The sequence below is a fragment of the Kickxella alabastrina genome (assembly GCF_025024165.1).
Source record: "Kickxella alabastrina strain RSA 675 chromosome Unknown BX661scaffold_8, whole genome shotgun sequence".
NCBI classification, from domain to species: Eukaryota; Fungi; Kickxellomycota; class Kickxellomycetes; order Kickxellales; family Kickxellaceae; genus Kickxella; species Kickxella alabastrina.
In genome coordinates, this window is record NW_026251479.1 from 289,468 (window position 1) to 309,421 (window position 19,954).

General features: G+C 58.8%; 11 protein-coding genes across 11 annotated transcripts; 8 read left to right on the forward strand and 3 right to left on the reverse strand.

Moving 5' to 3' along the window:
• The first annotated feature begins 1,741 nt into the window (after nt 1-1,741).
• BX661DRAFT_96062 (uncharacterized protein) lies at nt 1,742-4,941 on the forward strand. The gene has a single exon (XM_051539618.1). It carries the CDS (start codon nt 1,877-1,879, stop codon nt 4,748-4,750), a length of 2,874 nt encoding a protein of 957 aa, XP_051392432.1. The 5' UTR covers nt 1,742-1,876; the 3' UTR covers nt 4,751-4,941.
• BX661DRAFT_96063 (PH domain associated with Beige/BEACH-domain-containing protein) lies at nt 4,942-6,666 on the forward strand. The gene has a single exon (XM_051539619.1). The coding sequence runs from the start codon at nt 5,133-5,135 to the stop codon at nt 6,456-6,458; it is 1,326 nt and encodes a 441-aa protein (XP_051392433.1). The 5' UTR covers nt 4,942-5,132; the 3' UTR covers nt 6,459-6,666.
• Nucleotides 6,667-8,441: 1,775 nt separating this feature from the next.
• BX661DRAFT_96066 (uncharacterized protein) lies at nt 8,442-9,206 on the forward strand. Its single transcript, XM_051539620.1, has one exon. It carries the CDS (start codon nt 8,544-8,546, stop codon nt 8,961-8,963), a length of 420 nt encoding a protein of 139 aa, XP_051392434.1. The 5' UTR covers nt 8,442-8,543; the 3' UTR covers nt 8,964-9,206.
• Nucleotides 9,207-9,337: 131 nt separating this feature from the next.
• Nucleotides 9,338-9,670, reverse strand: BX661DRAFT_180880 (TFIIH subunit TTDA/Tfb5). Its single transcript, XM_051535564.1, has one exon. It carries the CDS (start codon nt 9,592-9,594, stop codon nt 9,388-9,390), a length of 207 nt encoding a protein of 68 aa, XP_051392435.1. The 5' UTR covers nt 9,595-9,670; the 3' UTR covers nt 9,338-9,387.
• Nucleotides 9,671-9,797: 127 nt separating this feature from the next.
• On the reverse strand, nt 9,798-10,827 carry BX661DRAFT_96102 (uncharacterized protein). Its single transcript, XM_051539621.1, has one exon. It carries the CDS (start codon nt 10,731-10,733, stop codon nt 9,816-9,818), a length of 918 nt encoding a protein of 305 aa, XP_051392436.1. The 5' UTR covers nt 10,734-10,827; the 3' UTR covers nt 9,798-9,815.
• A 1,944-nt stretch (nt 10,828-12,771) lies between these two features.
• BX661DRAFT_96108 (uncharacterized protein) lies at nt 12,772-13,314 on the reverse strand. The gene has a single exon (XM_051539622.1). It carries the CDS (start codon nt 13,233-13,235, stop codon nt 12,810-12,812), a length of 426 nt encoding a protein of 141 aa, XP_051392437.1. The 5' UTR covers nt 13,236-13,314; the 3' UTR covers nt 12,772-12,809.
• Nucleotides 13,315-13,831: 517 nt separating this feature from the next.
• On the forward strand, nt 13,832-13,981 carry BX661DRAFT_142434 (ATPase, V0 complex, subunit E1/e2; the record flags this gene model as incomplete). The annotated part of the gene is made up of 1 exon (XM_051532944.1): nt 13,832-13,981. One exon carries the CDS (start codon nt 13,832-13,834, stop codon nt 13,979-13,981), a length of 150 nt encoding a protein of 49 aa, XP_051392438.1.
• Nucleotides 13,982-14,106: 125 nt separating this feature from the next.
• BX661DRAFT_180882 (RNA polymerase Rpb4-domain-containing protein) lies at nt 14,107-14,866 on the forward strand. The gene has a single exon (XM_051535565.1). It carries the CDS (start codon nt 14,273-14,275, stop codon nt 14,720-14,722), a length of 450 nt encoding a protein of 149 aa, XP_051392439.1. The 5' UTR covers nt 14,107-14,272; the 3' UTR covers nt 14,723-14,866.
• BX661DRAFT_180883 (RNase P subunit p30-domain-containing protein) lies at nt 14,787-16,108 on the forward strand (the record flags this gene model as incomplete). Its single annotated transcript, XM_051535566.1, has 2 exons — nt 14,787-14,809; nt 15,014-16,108. The coding sequence occupies 2 exons, from the start codon at nt 14,787-14,789 to the stop codon at nt 15,909-15,911; spliced, it is 921 nt and encodes a 306-aa protein (XP_051392440.1). The 3' UTR covers nt 15,912-16,108.
• A 241-nt stretch (nt 16,109-16,349) lies between these two features.
• BX661DRAFT_180887 (pyridoxal phosphate-dependent transferase) lies at nt 16,350-18,036 on the forward strand. The gene is given in 3 exon segments (XM_051535567.1): nt 16,350-17,894; nt 17,906-17,972; nt 18,016-18,036. The coding sequence occupies 1 exon segment, from the start codon at nt 16,385-16,387 to the stop codon at nt 17,795-17,797; it is 1,413 nt and encodes a 470-aa protein (XP_051392441.1). The 5' UTR covers nt 16,350-16,384; the 3' UTR covers nt 17,798-17,894; nt 17,906-17,972; nt 18,016-18,036.
• On the forward strand, nt 17,981-19,905 carry BX661DRAFT_223931 (uncharacterized protein). Its single transcript, XM_051538895.1, has one exon. The coding sequence runs from the start codon at nt 18,051-18,053 to the stop codon at nt 19,827-19,829; it is 1,779 nt and encodes a 592-aa protein (XP_051392442.1). The 5' UTR covers nt 17,981-18,050; the 3' UTR covers nt 19,830-19,905.
• Nucleotides 19,906-19,954: the final 49 nt, after the last annotated feature.

The window sequence follows — 19,954 nt, forward strand, 5'->3', positions numbered from 1 at the left end:
TAGTAATGCTGTCGATATCAATGTCGATGTTGGTGTAGGAGCGACCGAAATCACAGCGCAAGAGCGGAATTCAACAGCGCTGCTGTGGTCCACTGCTGTTTTGCAGTGGTTGGTACCAGAGATCTCAGCAGAACAGCAGCCGTCCAACAGCACGCCAGATTTATTGCGCACTACCGCGAGTCATTGGAGAGAGCGGCCCTGACCCTTGGTCAACCAAAGAGCTGCGAAGATATCCGGTCGTTCGTAATGCGCGGCAGCACAATGGACGATCTTTTGGTCTGATGCAGCTAGTGGCCACTTTGGATCCGAGTCACCATCCATCGAGTCTTCAGTGTTCTCCAGCTTTGCCGACGAACAGAGCTTGGCGCTTTCTGACAGTAGATCCGATGTTGGTGAGCATATCGGCGATTTGATCGGCGAGACGATCCGTCTGATTGCCTTTCTAATACACGGCTCTTCGAGATATACTGGTGCGTTTTCCGAAATTTCTGGCTACCAAACCGTGCACTCGTGCGTGGCGCGCATAATTCGGCATGGATCTGTGTCCCGGTGCCAGTGATGCGCGGGGTTTTGGCACTGCTATCCGGATCGATGGATCCATCAACTGTCGGGCGCTGGGCTTGCTTAGGATCGACCACAACTGGATTGCTACAGCGACAACTGTGTTTCAAGATGTCCGTGGCTGAGCGCATACCAGCGCTGCGCTTTGTTGCCAGCTGGTGCGAGGAGAGTAGTCGCGCGCAATGGTATTGGTCGCAGGGGGGCCTGGTCCGCCACTACATCGAGCGAATGCAGCTGCTGCTCACCGAGCTATCAGAAGTATCGTTGAGTCGCCAGGACCGGCATGCCTGTGCTGTGGGCTACACAAAGAGTCTGGGACGCATGCTGGTTCAGTGATGCGGATGTCTACATGCGCATCAGATCTAAAGCTGGTGTTTCGGACGCTGGTCTCTGGGCCAGGGCCACTGGATGACGGGCACGCCTTGGCTCTCGAGCCCGACGAGATTACCGAATACACAGCCATGGTCAGACGCATGCTATCGCTGGTGTTAATGCGATGTGCGCGGTGCCCAGGCGGCGCCAGCTATTTCAGTTTGATGGCCGGCCGGCGTCGATCCAAACGCCGCACTTTCGCCGCATTCCTGAGCGCGGATTTACCTTTGCAGCATGGATCCACCCAGACAAAATTGTGGCGCGCAACGACCACAACCATCTGCTGGCCAAGCAATCCTTCAGCACACTGTCGTCGTTGAATGCGCCCAGAGCAGGCAGCCGAAAGCGTCTGGCAGATGCCCTGTCGATGCTTCTCAGCGGCGGAGATGAACCGCGGCCCACCCTTGCAACGGTGCTCTGTCTTCCAGCTACGAGCGGTAATGAGCTGGTGATCTCACACGACTATGTCTCGCAGGGCATAGAAATGCGAGTTATGGCGGGCGGCATAAGTCACAGTCTAAAGTGCGCCGAGGGCTCGGTGACGCCGGGCGCTGGCATTTGCTGGCAGTATGCTATGCACCGCCCAAGCGCGGCTGGTCGCCGTTTGGCTCGTCCAACCTGCACATATACGTGGACGGGGTGCTGGCTCACAAGAGCTCGATCCCATTCATAGACCATTCAGCCTACCAAGCGTGCCTTGTTGGCGGATCGCCGGGCACTGGTCACATTATTTTTCGGGTCGCATATCGGCAATTCGCATGTTCGACGGCCCCCTGAAAAGCACCGAGTCGAGTTACTGCACCACTTAGGGCCGGCGCACTCCTCACAGCTGCGCAAGTCCCAGGCATTCGATCCGTCGGTATCCATCGCGGCGCTGAACCAAACATGCGCGAAACCAGCCGCTGCGTCACTCTCGGATACGCTCGGCGAAGACCTGGCAACAATGTTCCGCACCAGCGATCTGAGCAGCAGACTTATTGCGTGCCTCGTTCCCGATGCCACTGATCGCAGCATATGTCTAGATTTGAGCCCGATCGGTATAAGCCAGTCCATTGTTCGCAAAAATATCACCGGCAGCAGCACTGCGAGTTTGGCTGCCAACGTTGCGGCGGGGGCTATACCCCTGGGCCAGGCCAGCCAGGTGCCCAGCACTTGGGAGAATGCCGAGGCCAGAGCGCGCCTTGTAGAGGCTGCTGAGCCTTGGCAGATGCACGGCGACGTGCTTTCGGTGACTGCAACGGGAGTCCACAGGGCACTCCATTCGCTGGGCGGGCTAGAGGTGACCCTGGTTCTCTTGTACCACTTGGACTGGATTGGCTCGGCCAGCCCGCCGGCGAAAGAAGGCCCACTCGGCTCCGAAGAAAGCGCTTTTGACCAGCGCACGCTAGACTGCGCACCCCTGCCATCCTACTTTTACTGGCTACGCGATCTAGTTCGGGGTCATCCGTGGCACTTGATGGGGGTTCGCGCCTTGAATTTGGTGGGCCTTATCGGGCGCACGCTTCAGCAACAGTTGCGAGACCCCGAGGCTCATCTCACCATGGCCGCCCTGAGAGCGATGCAGGCCTTCCAGACTGCGCTTGACGAGCAAGGCGGTCTGCTTCCAACGTCATATCCAGGCACTTCGCAGCTTTGGAGCCAGGTTCAGCACGACCTAATTTTGAACTTTGAGATTTGGAGGCGCGCAGATGTAGCAACCCAGTTGCTTTACCTGAAGGAGGTGCATCGCGCACTGTGTCTAGGGCGGCGCGGAGACCGAGCGGGCAGGCGCTGCAATGCATCCTCGGGTATTAGCAATGGCAGCCCAGGCTCTGCATTCAGTGCTGGTGAAAATGCTCTTGGGGTACGCTGGATCCTCTATGCGCTATTTAATTATTATCCATACGACTCTTCGCAGCACATCTCACAGCAACAACAGCAGCAGCAGCAGAGTAAGGCGCGGGCTTCAGGCCGGCCGCTTTCTACGCGAGCATCCGTGCTAGTTAACGAGGCCACCACTCGCTACAGCTCGCCTTCCCCAATTGATGGCGACCGCGCGTTGGCTAGCAGCGTTAGCTTTGTTGCCAGTAGCGATGATGGTCTTGGATTTGCAGACAACGCCGACGATGACTTGAGCGGCGAAATCCCTGGGTTCCCCGCTTTGACGCGCGTTGAGGTTAAGCAGTTGCGCCGGGCGCTGCTGCACACGCTGGAACTGTTCCTGTCCACGTCTGACGACCACAGCACACCAGGTGCACGAAGCGCCCAGATTCCGGATCCCACAAAGGCCGACGTCGCCAATCTTGCCCGCCATCTGCTGTACGCGTGCAACAGAGACACCGAGCACACAAAGGAGGTTCTGCAGCTGCTGTTCCGCTGCCTGGCCGACGGGTCGCCCAATGCCGGTAGCCTCGCATCAAAGCTGATGACTGTGCACGGGTTTGATGTGCTGTGCCACATCATCGAATGCGACGACGACAGGATGGCGGCCGAAGCAATCAACATTGTTGTATTGTTACTGACTATGTCTGTCGCATCGCGCGAGCAGGAGAGCACTACAAGCCGGATCACAAATAGCTTGCGCGGCCGAATTCCAGTTGTCGTCGAGCCGGAAGACATTGCGCGTGTGCTAGCGCTCGTGCGCACAAAGAGGGCCCTTACGCCCGCGCTGTACCGGTCCCTTCTTTCATTGGCACTGAGAGACCACGTTTCGTTGTTGGCCAGCATCAACATTGCACTCCCCGCCAAAGGTTCATCGGCTGGAGTGCCAGTAAGCAGGCGAGCACACCATGTTCGCAATCTGTCAATGCCGCAGGGTCTTTCCGATCCCGTGTACACTGCTGACAACGCGTCTGTTGAGGCCCATGAGTCCTTTGTCGGGCCGCTACCGTCCCGGTTGATCCAAGTGGGCGAAGCGTGGTCTGTGATCATGGAGCTCTCTTGTGCATCGAGCACCGATCCAGCAATTCGGGTTGTGGTCATGTCCGACTTGCACCGGCTTTTAGACGATGAACCGGCCAACTACGAATGTATACACGCGTCCCATATCTCCCTACTGAGTCATCTAATCCTTGCTGTTGTACTCAGCGGATATATCTCCGACAGAGGCGATGTCATTCTGGAAGATGCCGGAAGCAGGTCAGAGCGGCTGGCTGACGCGTACACAAGAGCGTCAAACCAACTTGAACTTCTTCCACACACTACACTGGACCACCACACACAGGGACTTGCGGTTGGCCACGATAAGGCTCGCAAGGCGTGGATCCAGCGGCGTAGCAGCCAGATCCGCAGGTCAAAGTTCAATGACAGTATCGACGGTGGTGAGAGTAATGACCAAGACTATAGCGAGGAGTCGTTTGCCATTCAGGCTAAGGCAGAGCTCATGGGGCTCGCGGTTGAATGGTTCCAGGCAGCTACCAGTCTGATCCAAACGGTCGTGTGGAGTCAGTTCCGCAGCCGCACCAACTACGCCGACCACCTGCACCGCTCGATTGTCATGCTTTGGGCACATACACCAACAGGATCAGTGCCTTTGGCCGTCCAGCTCTTTTCGCGCGTTATCGCCCGGGCGCGCAGCCAATTATCGCCAGTGATGGAGCCGGCAGGTGGGGTCCACACCAGCGAATGGGTGCTGCCGCAGAACCTGGCGGCATTTGCGTCAAATGTGCTCGACACGCTGCTAAACTATCGCCAGTTCCAGGAGTACGTCGCCTACTACCACGAGCAGCTCAAGGCTCCTTCTTCAGGCCCAGCACCCAATGTGATGCAAAATTTTACGGCGAGCGTGACACCGTGTACCGAAGCCAGAATAGCCCCTGGGACGACACGCCCGAGCTGACACGCGACCTGGCCGAATTTATGCTGCAGCTGAGCGAATACGAGGCAAGTCTGAAGATGCCGATGTGCGGAGAGATCCTGCGGCTGGTGCTTTCGGGAGTGCGCAGCATGAACATGCAGCGAGTTGAGGAGAGCCTGTCACTTTTGATTCGCCTCTTGGAACAGCATCCCTCGATGAGGGCTGGTCCGCGGTCTTCAGAAACCAGCTTCGCCTCGGGGAATGTTTGCCGGGGTACTTGCTCCATATCGCACCTGGCGTTTGCCACACTTGGGTACATACACGAGGCCTACATGTTTACCGAAGATCAGACCGTCTCCGAAGATCCGTTACCAACAACGGAAGCAGCAGCAACCAAGCTGAAGTTAGGGACCGCATTGGAGATATGTACCTCATCGTTTTCCAGTGCTACTCTGTGTACCTGCAGAGCATCTGCCCCCGAATTTTCATATCCACAGTCACCACTGACGGCCGGCAAAGTGGCGAGTGTCCGAGCAGTCGCCACCAGTTTGCCCATCTGTTGCAGTTGCGTGAGTGGCAGGACTTTTACCGCGTCAGGCTTATGCCAGCAATGCGCAGCATGGAGGAGGACGAGATGAGGCAAGCCGCTTCTTCCCTGAGCAGATTTTCAGGCATTCTGCGAGAGCTCCTTGTGCAGTCGCACAAGACAGACTCGGCGCAAGTCCGTGCGACCAAGAGCGCCCAGACGAGCGTTGCTAGCAACACACTGCCAATTGAGGCGGAGGAAACTACACGCGTGAAGGCTGATGGGGTGAGTAGCACGAAGTTTGGACATTGGACCCGCCGGTGGCGCCACAGGCTGCGGGCACTATCGGCCCCGCGTGGGCCTTGGCGCTCTGGAAGCCATTCAGCGACGCTGCCGGTGCCAAGCACGCGGCGGTGGATGCTGGATATTGCTGAGAACAGCCATCGCATGCGCCGTCGCCTGATCAGGAACGCGCATTACGAGGACCATTATGTGGCTGCGAATCGGCGCGATCGCACCAGCCAGCGAGGAGCGAACAAAAGGCAGCCTCAGTCCGACAAGGAGCTTTTTGACAGCGATGAGGGGATTCTGCGCTTGTCGCTGAGCATCTCTGGAACGGGCGATGGCAGGAGCATCGATGGTGATGAGGAGTGGAGTATAGTCACGTCTGAGGACCTTGGGGTGGTAGCTGCGGCAACTGTTGATCCTAGCAGGGCTCATTTCAGTGTTGCAGGCGAGAGGATCATCATGCTCACTGGTGTGTGTGGTCGCATCGAGCTTACTCACTCGCAGCTGCGATTCACAGTCGAGCGCGACAGAAGCGGAGAAGCTTGTCTTCGAGGTTCGGACAGTTCAACCAGCAGCAGGACAGGCATGGGCAGTAGCAGCGGCAAGCGCGCCCGTGCTCAAAATGCTGCTGCAAACCTAGCCGAGACTTGCACCGACAACAGCAATGCAATGCCCCGTGTAATCCATGCCGAGCTCAACCGTGATTTCACGTGGCTGCTAGCAGATATCCAGCAGGTGCATCTGCGGCGGTACATGCTACGTAGCTCGGCCGTCGAGGTCTTTTTCCGAGATCGCACATCGGTGTTCTTCAATGTGCCTAACAAGAAGGGACTGATGCAACTGATCTGGAAGCTATCATCGCTGCCAGCGGTCAACAGTGGGCTGGCACTGTCGGATGTGCGGTCGCCGCCAGCGCTGTTGAGCCGATTGAAGTGACCGAGCGCTGGCAGCATGGCGAGATGAGCAACTTTGACTACATCATGGCGCTTAACACAGTTGCAGGACGGTCCTACAGCGACTTGTCGCAGTACCCAGTATTCCCCTGGATTATCAGCAACTACACCAGCAAGTGGCTGGACCTGAGTGATCCGAAGATATACCGCGACCTGTCGCGGCCCATAGGCGCGCTAAATGCCAAGCGGCTGAGCCATTTCATTGAGAGGTACGATTCGTTTGAGGATCCAAGCGGGAACATTAAAAAGTTCCACTATGGAACGCACTACTCGTCCGCCGCATCTGTGGCTTACTACTTGATCCGTCTCGAGCCCTTTGTTTCAGTCCACGTTGCTTTACAGAGCGGCAAATTTGACCATGCCGACCGCCAGTTCCATTCGATAAGCGATGCGTGGAATTCATGCATGACGGGTCCCGGTGACGTAAAGGAGCTTGTCCCAGAATTCTTCTATATGCCCGAGTTCCTGGTCAATCATAACGGAATCGACCTGGGCAAGAAGCAAGACGGCACGCGTCTGGGAGATGTGCAGTTGCCGCCCTGGGCATCGACGCCCGAGGAGTTTGTGAGCATCAACCGCCAGGCGCTCGAGTCCGAGTACGTTTCGGCAAACCTGCACAAGTGGGTCGATCTTATATTTGGTTACAAGCAGCGTGGGCCAGAGGCGGCCAAGGCGCACAATGTGTTCTACTACCTGACGTACGAGGGTGCCGTCAACTTGGATGCCATTCAGGACCCGGTCGAGCGCGCGAGCGTTGAGAGCCAAATCAATTATTTCGGACAAACTCCAACACAGCTGTTTGTCTCGCCGCATCTGCCGCGCCACGCACACTTGCCTCCGCCACTATACACGCCATTAACCAGCTCCAGCGGGCAGGTAAAGCAATTTGTTTTGCAGGCATCGAGCTGCGACATCACCTTTGTCGGCAGCCCCCAGCGGGTGACTCTGGGCCAAAGCGCCAACAATCTGGCAGCCCAGTACATCCCATGGCCCAGCGCGGATGCGTGCCTGCCAGCCTCGGCTCTGCTGGCCTCTACTATGGCGGCAGATGCAGGTGGACTCAGTGAGTCCAAGCGTCGGATGTCAAAGGAGACCATCACTGTTGTCGATGCGTCAGGCCGCGTGTCTGTGCACCAACTGACGCTGTTTACCAGCAGCGACTACAAGTTCCAGCTAACAGTCGAGCCATTAGTGGAGGGTCACTGCGTTCTGGCAGCCGCCTGCCCCCCAAGCAACAGCCAGCGCGGGCACGTGCCACTGGCGGCCTGGAGCGTATGCAGTGGTTCCCAACATGCCCGAGTTGCTTGTGAGCTGCGTGCATGCTGACAGAACCGTCCGCTGCACGCGTATTGCCGGCGAGCGCGAGGGCCTGGGGGCAGATCCCTTGCAGAGATCAGCACTGGTGAGCGCGATGACTACGTCGAGTCACAACACAAGCATGACTAATGCATTTGCAGGCGCAGTGGTAGGCGCGATGTCGGGAGCAGGCATGCCGGTCATGGCGTAGATTCCAGCAATGCAGCGGGCAAGCCAAAGGGTGTGCCTCCTGCGCGTCCGTTTTCGGGGTTGTTTGGAGGAGGCGCACATAGTAGCAGCGGTAATAGCCACAGCGGTGGCAATGAACGCGGTCTGTCAACGTGGCGGGCGGAGGATTGGATGCAGGAACATCATCAGCCAGAGATGGCTCGGCTGTAATGTCAGCGCCGCCAAGCGTCTTTATCCCGTTAGCAGCACGGCTGTTGGACTCTGTCAATGCTGTGTCATGTGTATATATGCCCGACGAGCTGACGTGTGTATCTGTTGGCGAGAGCGGCACCTGCGCGGTTGTCGGATCAAGCCAGGGAACGGTGTCTATTCTAGGCATGGATTTAGGGGCGGCAATCTATTTGGACCGGGAGCCGATTCAAGTTTTGCTGTCGGCAATGGATCAGTTGTAGCATCATCGCATCTGTACCCTTGATGTTTGCCTCTGGCTGGCCGACCCAATGAACCCCGAAATTGGACATACTAGCATGGCAGCTTATTCGGGAGGCATTGGCATTGGCGGCGCCAACGCGGGAATGGACATATGCCTGCTGGTGCGTTTGGCAGTGGTGGTAACAGCGGGCGTTGTGGAAGATGGAGTCTGCAGCACGTGTTGCATGGGCACGACGCGGCAGTGTTGGATGTGTCTATCAATTCTGACCACGATACAGTAGCTAGCGCTTCGGCCGATGGGACAATGATACTGTGGGCGGCCCGGAGCGGGCAGTACCTGCGCACCCTGATACCAGTGCCAGCTGACGGGGTGTGTGTCGACGACAGCATTCCGGCGATCGCTGGGCAGCTGGAGCGGTATTCCCGAATCGAGCGTGTGCTGGTGAGTTCTGCGGGGCTAGTGCTATGCTACAGCGTCTCTGGATCGGCCAATGTTAGGAGAACAGGGACAAGCTTGATCCGGCACGAGTATCAAGCCAGGACACCAACAGTTGTGCTAGTGCTGGGGTAGTGGCGATGATTCAAGCGATACGAATGCAGCGAGGTCGCGGCATTGCATGTGTACAACCTCAATGGGAGGCACCTGCGCACGCGCAAGCTGGTGCACCATCTTCGCGACATTGCAGTGACAAGGGATGGCCGGTATGGTGCGTGTGTGAGCTCGGACTCCCGCGTAGCGGTGTTCGACTGGCAGACGCTGGGAGTTGTTCGGCAGTTTGAACTTCCGCGTGTGGGTGCTCTGTTGCGTGGAGTGGGGCCAGCGAGCAGCAGTTGATTGTCGGGTGCGAGGGGGCCGTTTGGTGGTCATATCAGCAGATCTCTCGTTCATTCATTGAGGAGCCGAAGCGTTTGTATTTTATATATTTTAAAAAAAATAAACGTGCTTAAATATTTATTCCGATATTCGATTGTTTTCTCGGGTGGTTTCCCTTGGCTTACACGGGTTTTTCGACCTCGTACGCATTCTTTTCCAGCTCCTTATCGAGCTCATACTGGATGCGGTCGAGGTGCGTCGAGTTTATGAAGAGGTGCGTTGAGTCGAGGTCTTCAATGATAAACTTATCGCGGGCGTTGAGGAGGAGGAGAATTTCGCGAGCATCGGGGTCGCATTCGATAAGGATACCCCTGACAGCCCTGACCATGATTGACAGAAAAAAATTGGTGTGTGGGTTGATTGAGTGGTCTAAACAAGTAAAAAAAAAAAGTCAAGGATGGAAGGAAGCACAGGCATTGGTCCTTGATGGCGCGCAGCGAGCTATTTTGGGAAAAAGCATATTGCTGCGGATATTCTGACCAAAATATACACCAAAAAACAGCCAATAAAAGCATTATTTAGTTTAGATTATTTTTCTGATATTCAATACTAAAAAAGCAATGAGTCGACTAAAATGCACCCAGCGAGTTTTCGATGTGGCTGTAAATCGAAAGCAGCGGCGCCTCGGGGCTGATGCGTGCAGCGTGCAGACACTTCTTGAACCTGGCACCATCCACATTTCCATAGACAACCTCTGTTATCCAGTTGGCTGATTATCCCTGTGAATGGTCGGTAAGCATCAATGGTCGCCAGCGGCACATGCAAATAGAAACGCAAGCGGCGGTCTTTGGAGAAAAACTGCATGCGAACTTGGATACCACCATTGTACAAAATTTCGACAAACGTCCGGCGTTTAACGCGCTTCACGTCTTCCAGCAGCTCCTTGATGATCGAGTTGGTCTTCATGACGGATATGGCGTACTGGCGTGTGTTCAGCTTGGTCGAGTCGATGCTGTCGCGGATGATTGCACTCCAATCGATCTCAGGGTGCAGCGATGTAAACTCCGCAGCCGTGTCAAGGTGCACTTTGGAGAACGTGTCGTAGACAAACTCGCACCGGTTCTCGGCGACATCGGCCAGCTGGAGTCCGTTGATGGCCAGCAAAATGTTTTGCACGCCCTTCTTCTCGGTGACCTGGCGGCCAAAGGACGACTTGGTTGCCTTGATTGCCTTGATTTGGCCATTGAGGGCTTCGGCGGCTGCGCCGGCGGCCTCGCGCTCATGCCTGGCCTTGGCGAGCTTGGCTCTGAGCTCCTTTATCTCGCTAGCCAGTCTGCCTGTGTCCTCGCCTGGCGCGTCCTGCGAGCAACGCTGCTTGGCCTTGGCTACGCGCAGGATGAGCTCATCCTTGTACTGCGCTAGCAGCTCGTTCTGCTCTTCAAAGAACAACACCGTCTGGGAAAAGTCTGTGGGGTGGGTATCGGCGGCCTGGCTGACTGCACTGTCGGCTTCAAACAGGCTGGACATGGCTGTGCAATACTCAAGCCGCGCGTTGAGTTTGGCCTTGTGAACAAAGGCTCAAGCTTGGCAGCACATGTGGACAACTGTGCGGCCCGGGCGAAATGGTTGGCAGCCCGCTCTGCTTCTGATATGCCTGGAAGATAGAAAACACGAGCCCAGCCTTGGCCATCTCGACGAGCGAGGGCTGTCCAGGCTTAAGCGGAAATGGCGGCTGCACATGTGCAGGGGTCGGTGGGAGTGGTCCAGCTCAAACACAGGCTCGGCCTTAGGAACCTGCTCAATAAGGCCCTCCTCCTCTGAGGCAGTGGGGTAAGCTGCCGCGACACACTCCTCTTTCTCCTCTTCTTCCTTGGCCAGGGTAGAAAGCGCCTGCGCGACATGGATTTGGCTGGAGCGTCTCCGAGAGCGCGGCAGGCGCTGGCTGGGTGTTTTATTGGCGGCCTTTGAACTCCTGGCCCGGGGGCTGATGGCAGCCAGAGCCTGCGCTGCTGCTGCTGCTTCTGCTGCCCGTGTCTCAGCCGCCGACTGTGTCTTTGTTGCTGCTTGTGCATCTGCCGCCGCCGCCGCCGCCTCTACCATTGCCGCTTCTTCAGCCGCTGCTTGTGCCTCTGTCGCAACTTCCGCCACCGTCTGTGTCTCCGCCGCTGCTTGTGCCTTTGCCATCGTATGTGCCTCAGCTGCCGCCGCAGCTTCGGTCATTTCCACCGCTTCAGTCGCTGCCTGAATTCCTGCTGCCACTGTTGCTTTAGTCATTACAGTTGCTTTAGCCATTATCACTTCTTCAGCCGCTGCCTGTGCTTCTGTCTTTACTAGTCCCGCCTCTGTCAGTTCTGCTACCGGTGCTGCTGCTGCTGCCGCTATGGGAGCGCTGCCGCCGGTGAATAAAATGGTGACTCAGTGGTTGCCGTAAATCGAGAAAAAAGCGCGGCCAAGCCAGCGTCTTTGCCATTGACAGGCGTGATAGGGCTTGGTGTGTCTGGTGCAGCCTGAGAGCGTGGTGCGGTAGGGCGATTCGGGGCAACGTACGGTTTGGCGACTGAGCGTGGCGAGGTGAGCTGTGATGAAATTGGCTCACAGTGTTTGATATGCCTGGGCTGTTGTCTAAAATCGAGCCCATTATGTCCATGAGAGATCCAGATATGGTCGGTTGTTGGCTGAGATAGCCGGGACCAGTCGGCGTTCTGAATGGCGTGCTAGCGTTGTAGTTTCGGAGCGCGTTAGAGGCAGTTTCCTGCTGCAGGACGTGCCCAACTGGCAGCTCTGGGGACTCAGACTCCCTGCCCACAATTCCGGTGAGCTCCATTGTGACAGCATCATCATAGCCGATGCTCTCTTCGTCGTCATCGTCGTTATCATCTTCATCACCAACAACATCATCATTGTCTTCGCCGTTGTCATGACTGTCGTTCTCGTCGACAACGTGGATGGTGTTTTCTATCTCATCGCCATGGTTCTCGTCTCTAGCAGCAGCTACGCGCGTAAAGTCCATATCCATTGTGTTTTGGAAGGTAAGATTCTGGGTGTGGTCCAGGCTCTGAGTTTGTTCTTGGTTAAACAGCGTGCTGATATTCTGGTCGATTAAACTGGGACATGATGTTTTCCAGCAGGCTGGTTTGCTGGGCGTTTGAGCTTTCTTGCAGGAGCATGTTCAAGAAGTTATCTGTGTCGGTTGATCCAGAAAAAACCGGTGGGCGCAACCGGCTGCTGATATTGCTTGTGGGACTGGTTGTTGGGCGATTATCCTCAGTTCCAACATCACCATCTTCGTCATCGTCATCTTCGTCGTTGTCTTCACTGCCGTAGTCGTTGATGGCGCCCATGTCAACGGTACCTGTGAGCTCCATGGTGACAGCAGCGTCATCATCTAGGTCGTTGTCGTCGCTGACATCGCTGTTCTCGTCGTCATCGTCATCGTCATCGCCAAGCATGTTGGCAAGGCTGTTGTTACTGTTGAAAGAGCCGGCACCAGAAGCAGTATGGCAGATTGCTGTTGGGCGGCGTTGTTGAATGAGATATCACTACTGTGTGTAGAGTCGGAGGGATCAGACTGGCGGACAGAAACGTCAAAGCTCTCATTGCTGGTCATGGACACTTCTTCGATGGCGGGTATGGCGCCCAGGTTGAATCCGACAATGCCGGCTTGCGAGGATATGTCGGGCATGGTGAAGGTGTTGATGCCCTGAGGTGTGGCCAAGCGCTTGTCCTCGGGGATATCGAACATGCGCACGTGGGCTGTGCGTGCGAAGCTGACGCGTCTTCCGACGGACTTGCGGCTCTTGCGACGGTCATTGGTGGTGTCTGGGATGCCGATTTCAGGATGGGGCCGTCTTTGAGGATGCTCACAGGCGGCGAGGATCGCCCATTGTTGTTGTTGTTGTTCATGCGGGATAATTCAGCCTTGAAGCGTTTGGACGGAGAGTTATTGTCGTTGTCGTTGTCATTGTCGCTGCCGCTGCCGTCGTTGGTATTGGTCTCGCTCTCGCGACGCGAGAGTTTGGGAGAAATCATGGTTTGGTCAAATTAAAAAAGAATTGATTCGCAGAGCGAAAAATAAAAATAAATAAAACCGATGGGGAAGAAATACCAGTGGTGTAAGATTTAAATGCAAACATTTTTTGAGCCACGAAGCGAAAGCAAGATTTGGATTCGATTGATTGGGATTGTATTTTTTCATTCACAGAGCAGCTCGGCGAGCCGTATGGCTGACAACCCGAGCCACCTTTTTCATTCATTCTTTCTATAAACAGTGTGTGTGTGTGTGTGTGTGTGTGTGTGTGTGTTGTTTGTGCATGCTTGCATTTGTGTGAGTTTTTGTATGCGAAGCGTTGCCAAACCAAAAGGCAATTTAAATTCAAACCTTTTTCAACTTTCAGTTCTGTTTAATTCAACAGGGATTATTCATTTAACTTGATTAATATTTTGTACTTTAGCGCTATTGCATACCTACATTTGAGTGTATTTTTCTTTTTATTATTAAACACACACAAAAAAGCAAAGCTAGGAGCGCGTAAGCTATTCAGATTGAATTTCATAGTAATCATGGGGGAGCATTGGTATTCTGGATTGGAGTTCTTACAGTTGGCATATGCTTTGGGGCACTATTTATGTTCCGGAGCAAGACGGATCCGACTCTGTGGCGGACGTGTACTATTCTTTCGTTTGCAAGTTGCTATTTGATGTGGGGGCTGACGTATTTGGCGCAGTTGCATCCAATTATCGTGCCAAAGCGCGATGATCTGCGGGTGGAGCTGTGAGCAGTGCGGTGTGTACTAGGGTGGACGATCCGTAGGAGGTTTTACTTCTCTCGAATATTGATAATATTTATAATACACAAACTATAAAATTGAGTTTATAAAAAATATATTCCGAAGAAATGCATGTTTGAAAAAAATAACCATAAGATGGGAGGTGGGGAGGGGGGTTGGCGGAGAGGGTAGTGATGACAGCTGATTTCGTTTGTTGGGTTTGTGGGTTTTTTTTTTTGTGACAGAAAACATTTCAAACACATAAAATATTTTCTTATCCAACTCGTTCTCATTCATATAATGGAGGTCATAAACCGGCAGGAGGCGCTGCTTACCAACTACGAGGTGCTGTTGGTTTTGCAGGAGGAGGACGAGCGGCACAAGGCACAGCAGTCATCGGGACAAGGGCGGTATCCAGAGAATGTCACAACGCTAAAGTTCGAGGCTCTGCAGTATCTCAACAACACGGCGTGCACAACGCAATCGGTGGAGCAGATCTCGGAGCTGAAGAGGCAGCTGGAGGAGTATGAGCTGACGAAGGCTGAGATTTTGCAGATCATTAATTTGCGTCCAAAGACGCTGGTTGAGTTTCACTTTATCATCGAGGAGTGTGGTGAGCGGTTCGGCGCGGAGGACCTGGAGCAGCTGGTGGAAATAGTGGCGGCGGCACTGCCGCGCGACGATGAGGAGGGTGAGGATGCGGAGGAGGAGGGGGATGATGAGGGGGCCATGGATGTCGAGGAGAGATAATGGTGAGAAGGGTGAGATTGGGTTGGGGCTGGTGGATGTAGACGGGGCCGCGTGCAAACCCATTATGCCGAGACGGCCAAGTCGGGGGTATTTGAGTTTAGCAGTGAATTTTTCTAAAGAAATCATTTGGGATTGATCTTGCAATTACCAAAAAAAAACAAAAAGGTATCAAATACATTTTTATACACACCCACTGTGTTTTCGATTTAGTTATTGTTATTAGCATGTTTTACGACCTGAACATTGCGCTTCCCGAATCGGCCGGAAGGGCGAACGCGCAGCTGAGTGCAGCGAGTGGGCGCAGGTGGCGCAGGCGATCTCGCAGGCGCGCGACCTGGGGTACGGCGTGGTGGCGGTGAACCAGACGATCCAAGGGCGGCTGACGAGCGAGCACCTGGGCGTGTGGCGCGGCATGCCGGCGATCGCAGGCGCGCAGCTAAGCTGGAGCACGGCGACAGGCAGGCGTATCTCAGACTGGCGGGCCACGGGGCAGGTGGGGCGCGGCAGCATCCGAGTGGTGCGGCGCGTCACGGCGGTGATCAGCGATGCGGCGCACGGGCACAGCCTGTCGTGCAGCGGCAGCGGGTCGGCGGCCGGCGACTACGACATCGTGGCGGTGCGGCCGGTGTCCGAGAAGCTTCTGTACGCGGCCAGCAACGGGTCGTGGGACGGCGTCGACGTCATCTCGCTGGCGATGGGCGCGCGCTGGGGGTTCTTCGCAAAGCACAAGACCGTCGGCCAGGCGCTGGCGCTGGGCATTGCCTTTGAGATTGCATACGATGCGGCGCTGGCAGCCGACGCGGCCGTGCGGCAGCAGTGGGTCAGCAATGCGGCGGCGCTGGTGCGAGTGACGCGCGGCCGCGGAGTGGTGGTGACCAGCGCGGCGCGCCAGGCGTTTGGCCTGCGCTCGCCGTACGACGTTGTCCATTTGGGCGACGCCGTGCAGCTCAACGCGGACCTGACGAAGCGGTGCGTCAGCTCCAATGCGCGCGCGGTGCTGGTGCACGGCTTCACGCGGGTGGCGACGCACCGGGCGGCGGTGTCGGTGGTGCTGAGCTGCGGCGACGGCAACAGCGGTGGCGGTGGCGGTGGCAGTGGCGGTGGCGGTGGCGGTGGCGGTGGCGATGGGCAGCCGGGTGCCAAGCGCGCGCGGACGGACGGCGATGGCGACAGTGCAATGGCGCGGTGAGGGGCCAGGCAATCAAAGATAAATGAAATGGATGATGAATAAATTTAGTGTTAGGCTTAGGCTGCGTGGCAATCGGCGCATGTTATCTGCAAGCCGAGACCCAAAGCGAAAGTGTGAGGAAATGGAGGCGAAGCCCTTTCTTTCTTTCTTTCTTTCTTTCTTTCTTTCTTTCTTTCTTTCACCCACCCACCCACCCACTCACTCACCCACCCACTCACTCACCCACCCACTCACTCACTCACCCAACGTCACCCAGCTTCACGCAACTTCACCTCACCTGGCTTCACCTCACCTGGCTTCACCTCACCTGGCTTCACCTCACCTGGCTTCACCTCACCTGGCTTCACTTCACCTGGCCACACCGCACCGCACCGCACCGCACCGCACCGCACCGCACCGCACCGCACCGCACCGCACCGCACCGCACACCTTCAATCGCCGCACCGCGCACCTTCAAGCGTCGCATCTTTGCAATGGACTACATCGCCGCCGTTGCGGCCGAAACAGGGCTGGCCATCGACAGCGAGGCGCTCGCGCTGGCGCTGGACGCGCGGGACGAGCTGCGCGAGCTGCGCGACGAGTTTAGCATCCCGACAGTGGGCGACATCGCCGGCTCTGGCCCTGGCCCTGGCTCTGGCTCTGGGTCGGACTCCGACTCGGAGTCTGGCTCCAACCACAACCACGTCCACCCCGCCGCCGCCTGCACCTACTTGGCAGGCAACTCGCTCGGGCTCATGCCGCGGCGCGCGCGGCAGCTGGTCGGCGAGGAGCTGGACGAGTGGGCGCGGCGCGGCGTCGTCGGCCACCACCGCCACTCGCACGGGCGCGCGTGGGTCGCGTACCGCGAGCGCGTCGTCGAGCTGATGGCGCCGCTGGTGGGGGCCGGCGCGCGCGAGGTCGGCGTCATGGCGTCGCTGACGTCGGCGCTGCACCTGCTGCTGGCGGCGTTCTACCGGCCGCACGCGCAGCGCACGCGCATCCTGCTCGAGGCGCACGCGTTCCCGTCGGACCACTACGCGGCCGAGTCGCAGGCGCAGTGGCACGGGCTGGGCGCCGGCGCCGTGCTGCTGGCCGAGCCGCGCGCGGGCGAGCTGGTGCTGCGCACCGACGACGTGCTGGCGCTGCTGGCCGAGCGCGGCAGCGAGATCGCCGTGGTGCTGCTCAGCGGCGTGCAGTACTACACGGGCCAGGCCTTCGACATGGCGCGCATCACGGCGGCGGCGCGCGCGGCCGGCTGCGTGGTCGGCTGGGACCTGGCGCACGCGGCCGGCAACGTCGCGCTGCAGCTGCACGCGTGGGGCGCCGACTTTGCGTGCTGGTGCACGTACAAGTACCTCAACGCCGGCCCAGGCGGCGTGGCCGGCTTCTTCGTGCACGAGCGCCATGGCGCCGACCACCCGCGGCTCAAGGGCTGGTGGGGCCACGACGCCGCCACGCGCTTCGACATGACCAACGCCTTCGCGCCGGCCGCCGGCGCCGCCGGCTTCGAGGTCAGCAACACGCCGGTGCTGGCCGCCGCCGCGCTGCTGGGGTCGCTGCAGGTCTTTGCGCGCGCCGGCGGCATGGCGCGGCTGCGCGCAAAGTCCGAGCGGCTGACGGCGCTGCTGGAGCGGCTGCTGCAGCCGGCGCTGGTGCGCGCGCGCATCATCACGCCCTGCGACCCGGCGCAGCGCGGCGCGCAGCTGTCGGTGGTGTTCGACGACGCCGACGCGTTCGCCGCGGTGTTTTCCGCGCTGGCGGCCGCCGGCGTCGTGTGCGACGAGCGCAAGCCCAGCTGCATCCGCATTGCGCCGGCGCCGCTGTACAACAGCTACGCGGACGTGTGGCGGTGCGCAGCGGTGATCGCGGCGGCGATCGCGGCGGCGATCAAAGCGGATCAGCGGTGAGCAAAGGCGAGGGGGCGGGGCTGGGATGGTCGGTGGCGAGTTTAGGGTTATGCGAATCGAGCTGGGGTTGGGGTTGGGGTTGGAGGTGGAGTGGGAGGTGGAGTTGGAGTCACAGTTCCAATTCAATTCCAAATTCAATTCCAATTATAGTTCAAATTCCAATTCAAATCCAAATCCAATCCAAATCCAATCCAATTCCAATCCAATTCCAATTCCAATCCAATTCCAATTCCAATTCCAAATTCCCCTCAACATGAACCAGCAGCTCACAGACCCCGACGAGGACGCCCTCCACGACCTGCTGCGCAACGCCGAAGACTCCGGCGCCGACTACTACGCTGTGCTCAACGTGCCGCGCACGGCGTCGGCCGCAGCCATCAACGACGCGTACAAGCGGCTGAGCCGCGTGTTCCACCCCGACCGCCACACGGCGGCCGAGCAGCGGCAGTGGGCGCAGCGGCACTTCCACGGCATCCAGCGCGCGCACGAGGTTCTGTCGGACGACGCGACGCGCGCGGCGTACGACGCGCTGGGCGAGGCCGGCGTGCCGATCGCGCGCGCCGTCGGCCACAAGGTGCAGTCGGCGCGCGACCTGCACGCGCACTTTGAGCGCGAGGCGCGGCGGCGGCGCACCGAGGACATCGAGCAGTGGGTGCAGTCGAAGTCCGAAGCCGCGCCCGTCGTGCGCTTCACGCGCGGCCGCGCCGCCGTCGAGTCGCTGGCCGTGTCGCACTCGTTCACCTCGACGCTGTCCGAGTCGACCGCGCTGGTCGTCGCCGCCAACATGTTTGCGCGCCAGGGCCGCGGCTCGGGCAACGTCGTCGCCACGCTGCGCCGCGCGCTGGGCACCGCGTCCCCATCGGCGGCGGCAGCCGGCGGCGGCTCGTGGGTGTCCGTCAGCGCGCCGGCGCTGCCGCCGTACGCCGCCACGGTCGACGCCGTCCACCAGCTGCCGCACGGCGCCTTTGCCACCACGCGCGTCGCGCTGCGCCCGCGCAGCGCGCCCGCCGCCACTGTGACGCTGGGCCGCGCGCTGACGCCCACGACCGTCGGCGCGCTGACCGTGCGCACCGGCAGCCAGTACGCGGCGCCGCTCCCAGGCCGCGAGCCCAGCGGCGTGGCGCTGTCGCTGCAGGGCTCGCGCGGCGCGCGCACCGACTACGCCGTCGAGGTCGCGGCCGCGCGCGCCCAGTCGCACGCCAGCGTCCGCTGCACGCGCCGCGTCGACGCGCACTTTGCGCTGACGGCCGGCGTCACGGCCGTCACGACGCCGCGCGGGCTGGCCGACGTGTCGGCGTCGGTCGGGCTGCGCGCCGACGCCAGCGCGTGGACGCGCGTCGGCTGGCGCGTCGACTTTGGGCTGGCGGCCGGCGTGACGGCGACGCTGTCGGTGCGGCGGCTGGGCCACCGGCTGCGGCTGCCGCTGCTGCTGACGCCTGCGCTGGACATGGCCGTGGTGCTGGCCGCCGCCGCCGCGCCCATCGTTGCCGCGCTCGCGCTGCACTTGGCCGTGCTGGCGCCGCGCCGCCGCCGCCTGGTGCGGCAGCAGATCGCCGACCTGCGCGACGAGCAGCGCGCGCAGCTGCACCGCCAGCGCCGCCACGCCGAGGAGGCCGCGCGGCTGATGGCGCCGCACGCCGAGCGGGCGCGCGCACAGGCCCGCGCGGCCGGCGGCCTGGTCATCGAGCGCGCGCTGTACGGCGACCTGCCCTTTGCGCTGCCGGCCGAGAACTGCAACGCCGCCGCCGCTGCGGTCGACGGGGCTGCGCAGTCGGCTGCTGCGCTGCTGTACGCTGACGAGCCGCGCGCCTGCGACGTCACGCTGCCGCTGGCTGCGCTGGTGGCCGGCGACCAGCTGGTCGTGGCGGGCGGCGCCAGCAAGCGCTTCCTGCCGGGCTTCTACGACCCGGCCTTTGGTGCGCCCAAGGCGCTGTTTGTGCGCTACCTGTTCCGCGGCGCCGTGCACGAGGCCGTTGTGCGCGACGACGAGGCCCTGGCCATCCCGATGCAGGCGCATGCACTGGAGGGCTGAGCCTGAAAGAGACCAAGATCTAAAATTCACTTTTCCCCTTCTCTTTGTACAATTTGACCCCTTTTCAATTCGATTCATTCCAATTCACTCCGCTTCGATTCATTCCAATTCACTCCGCTTCGATT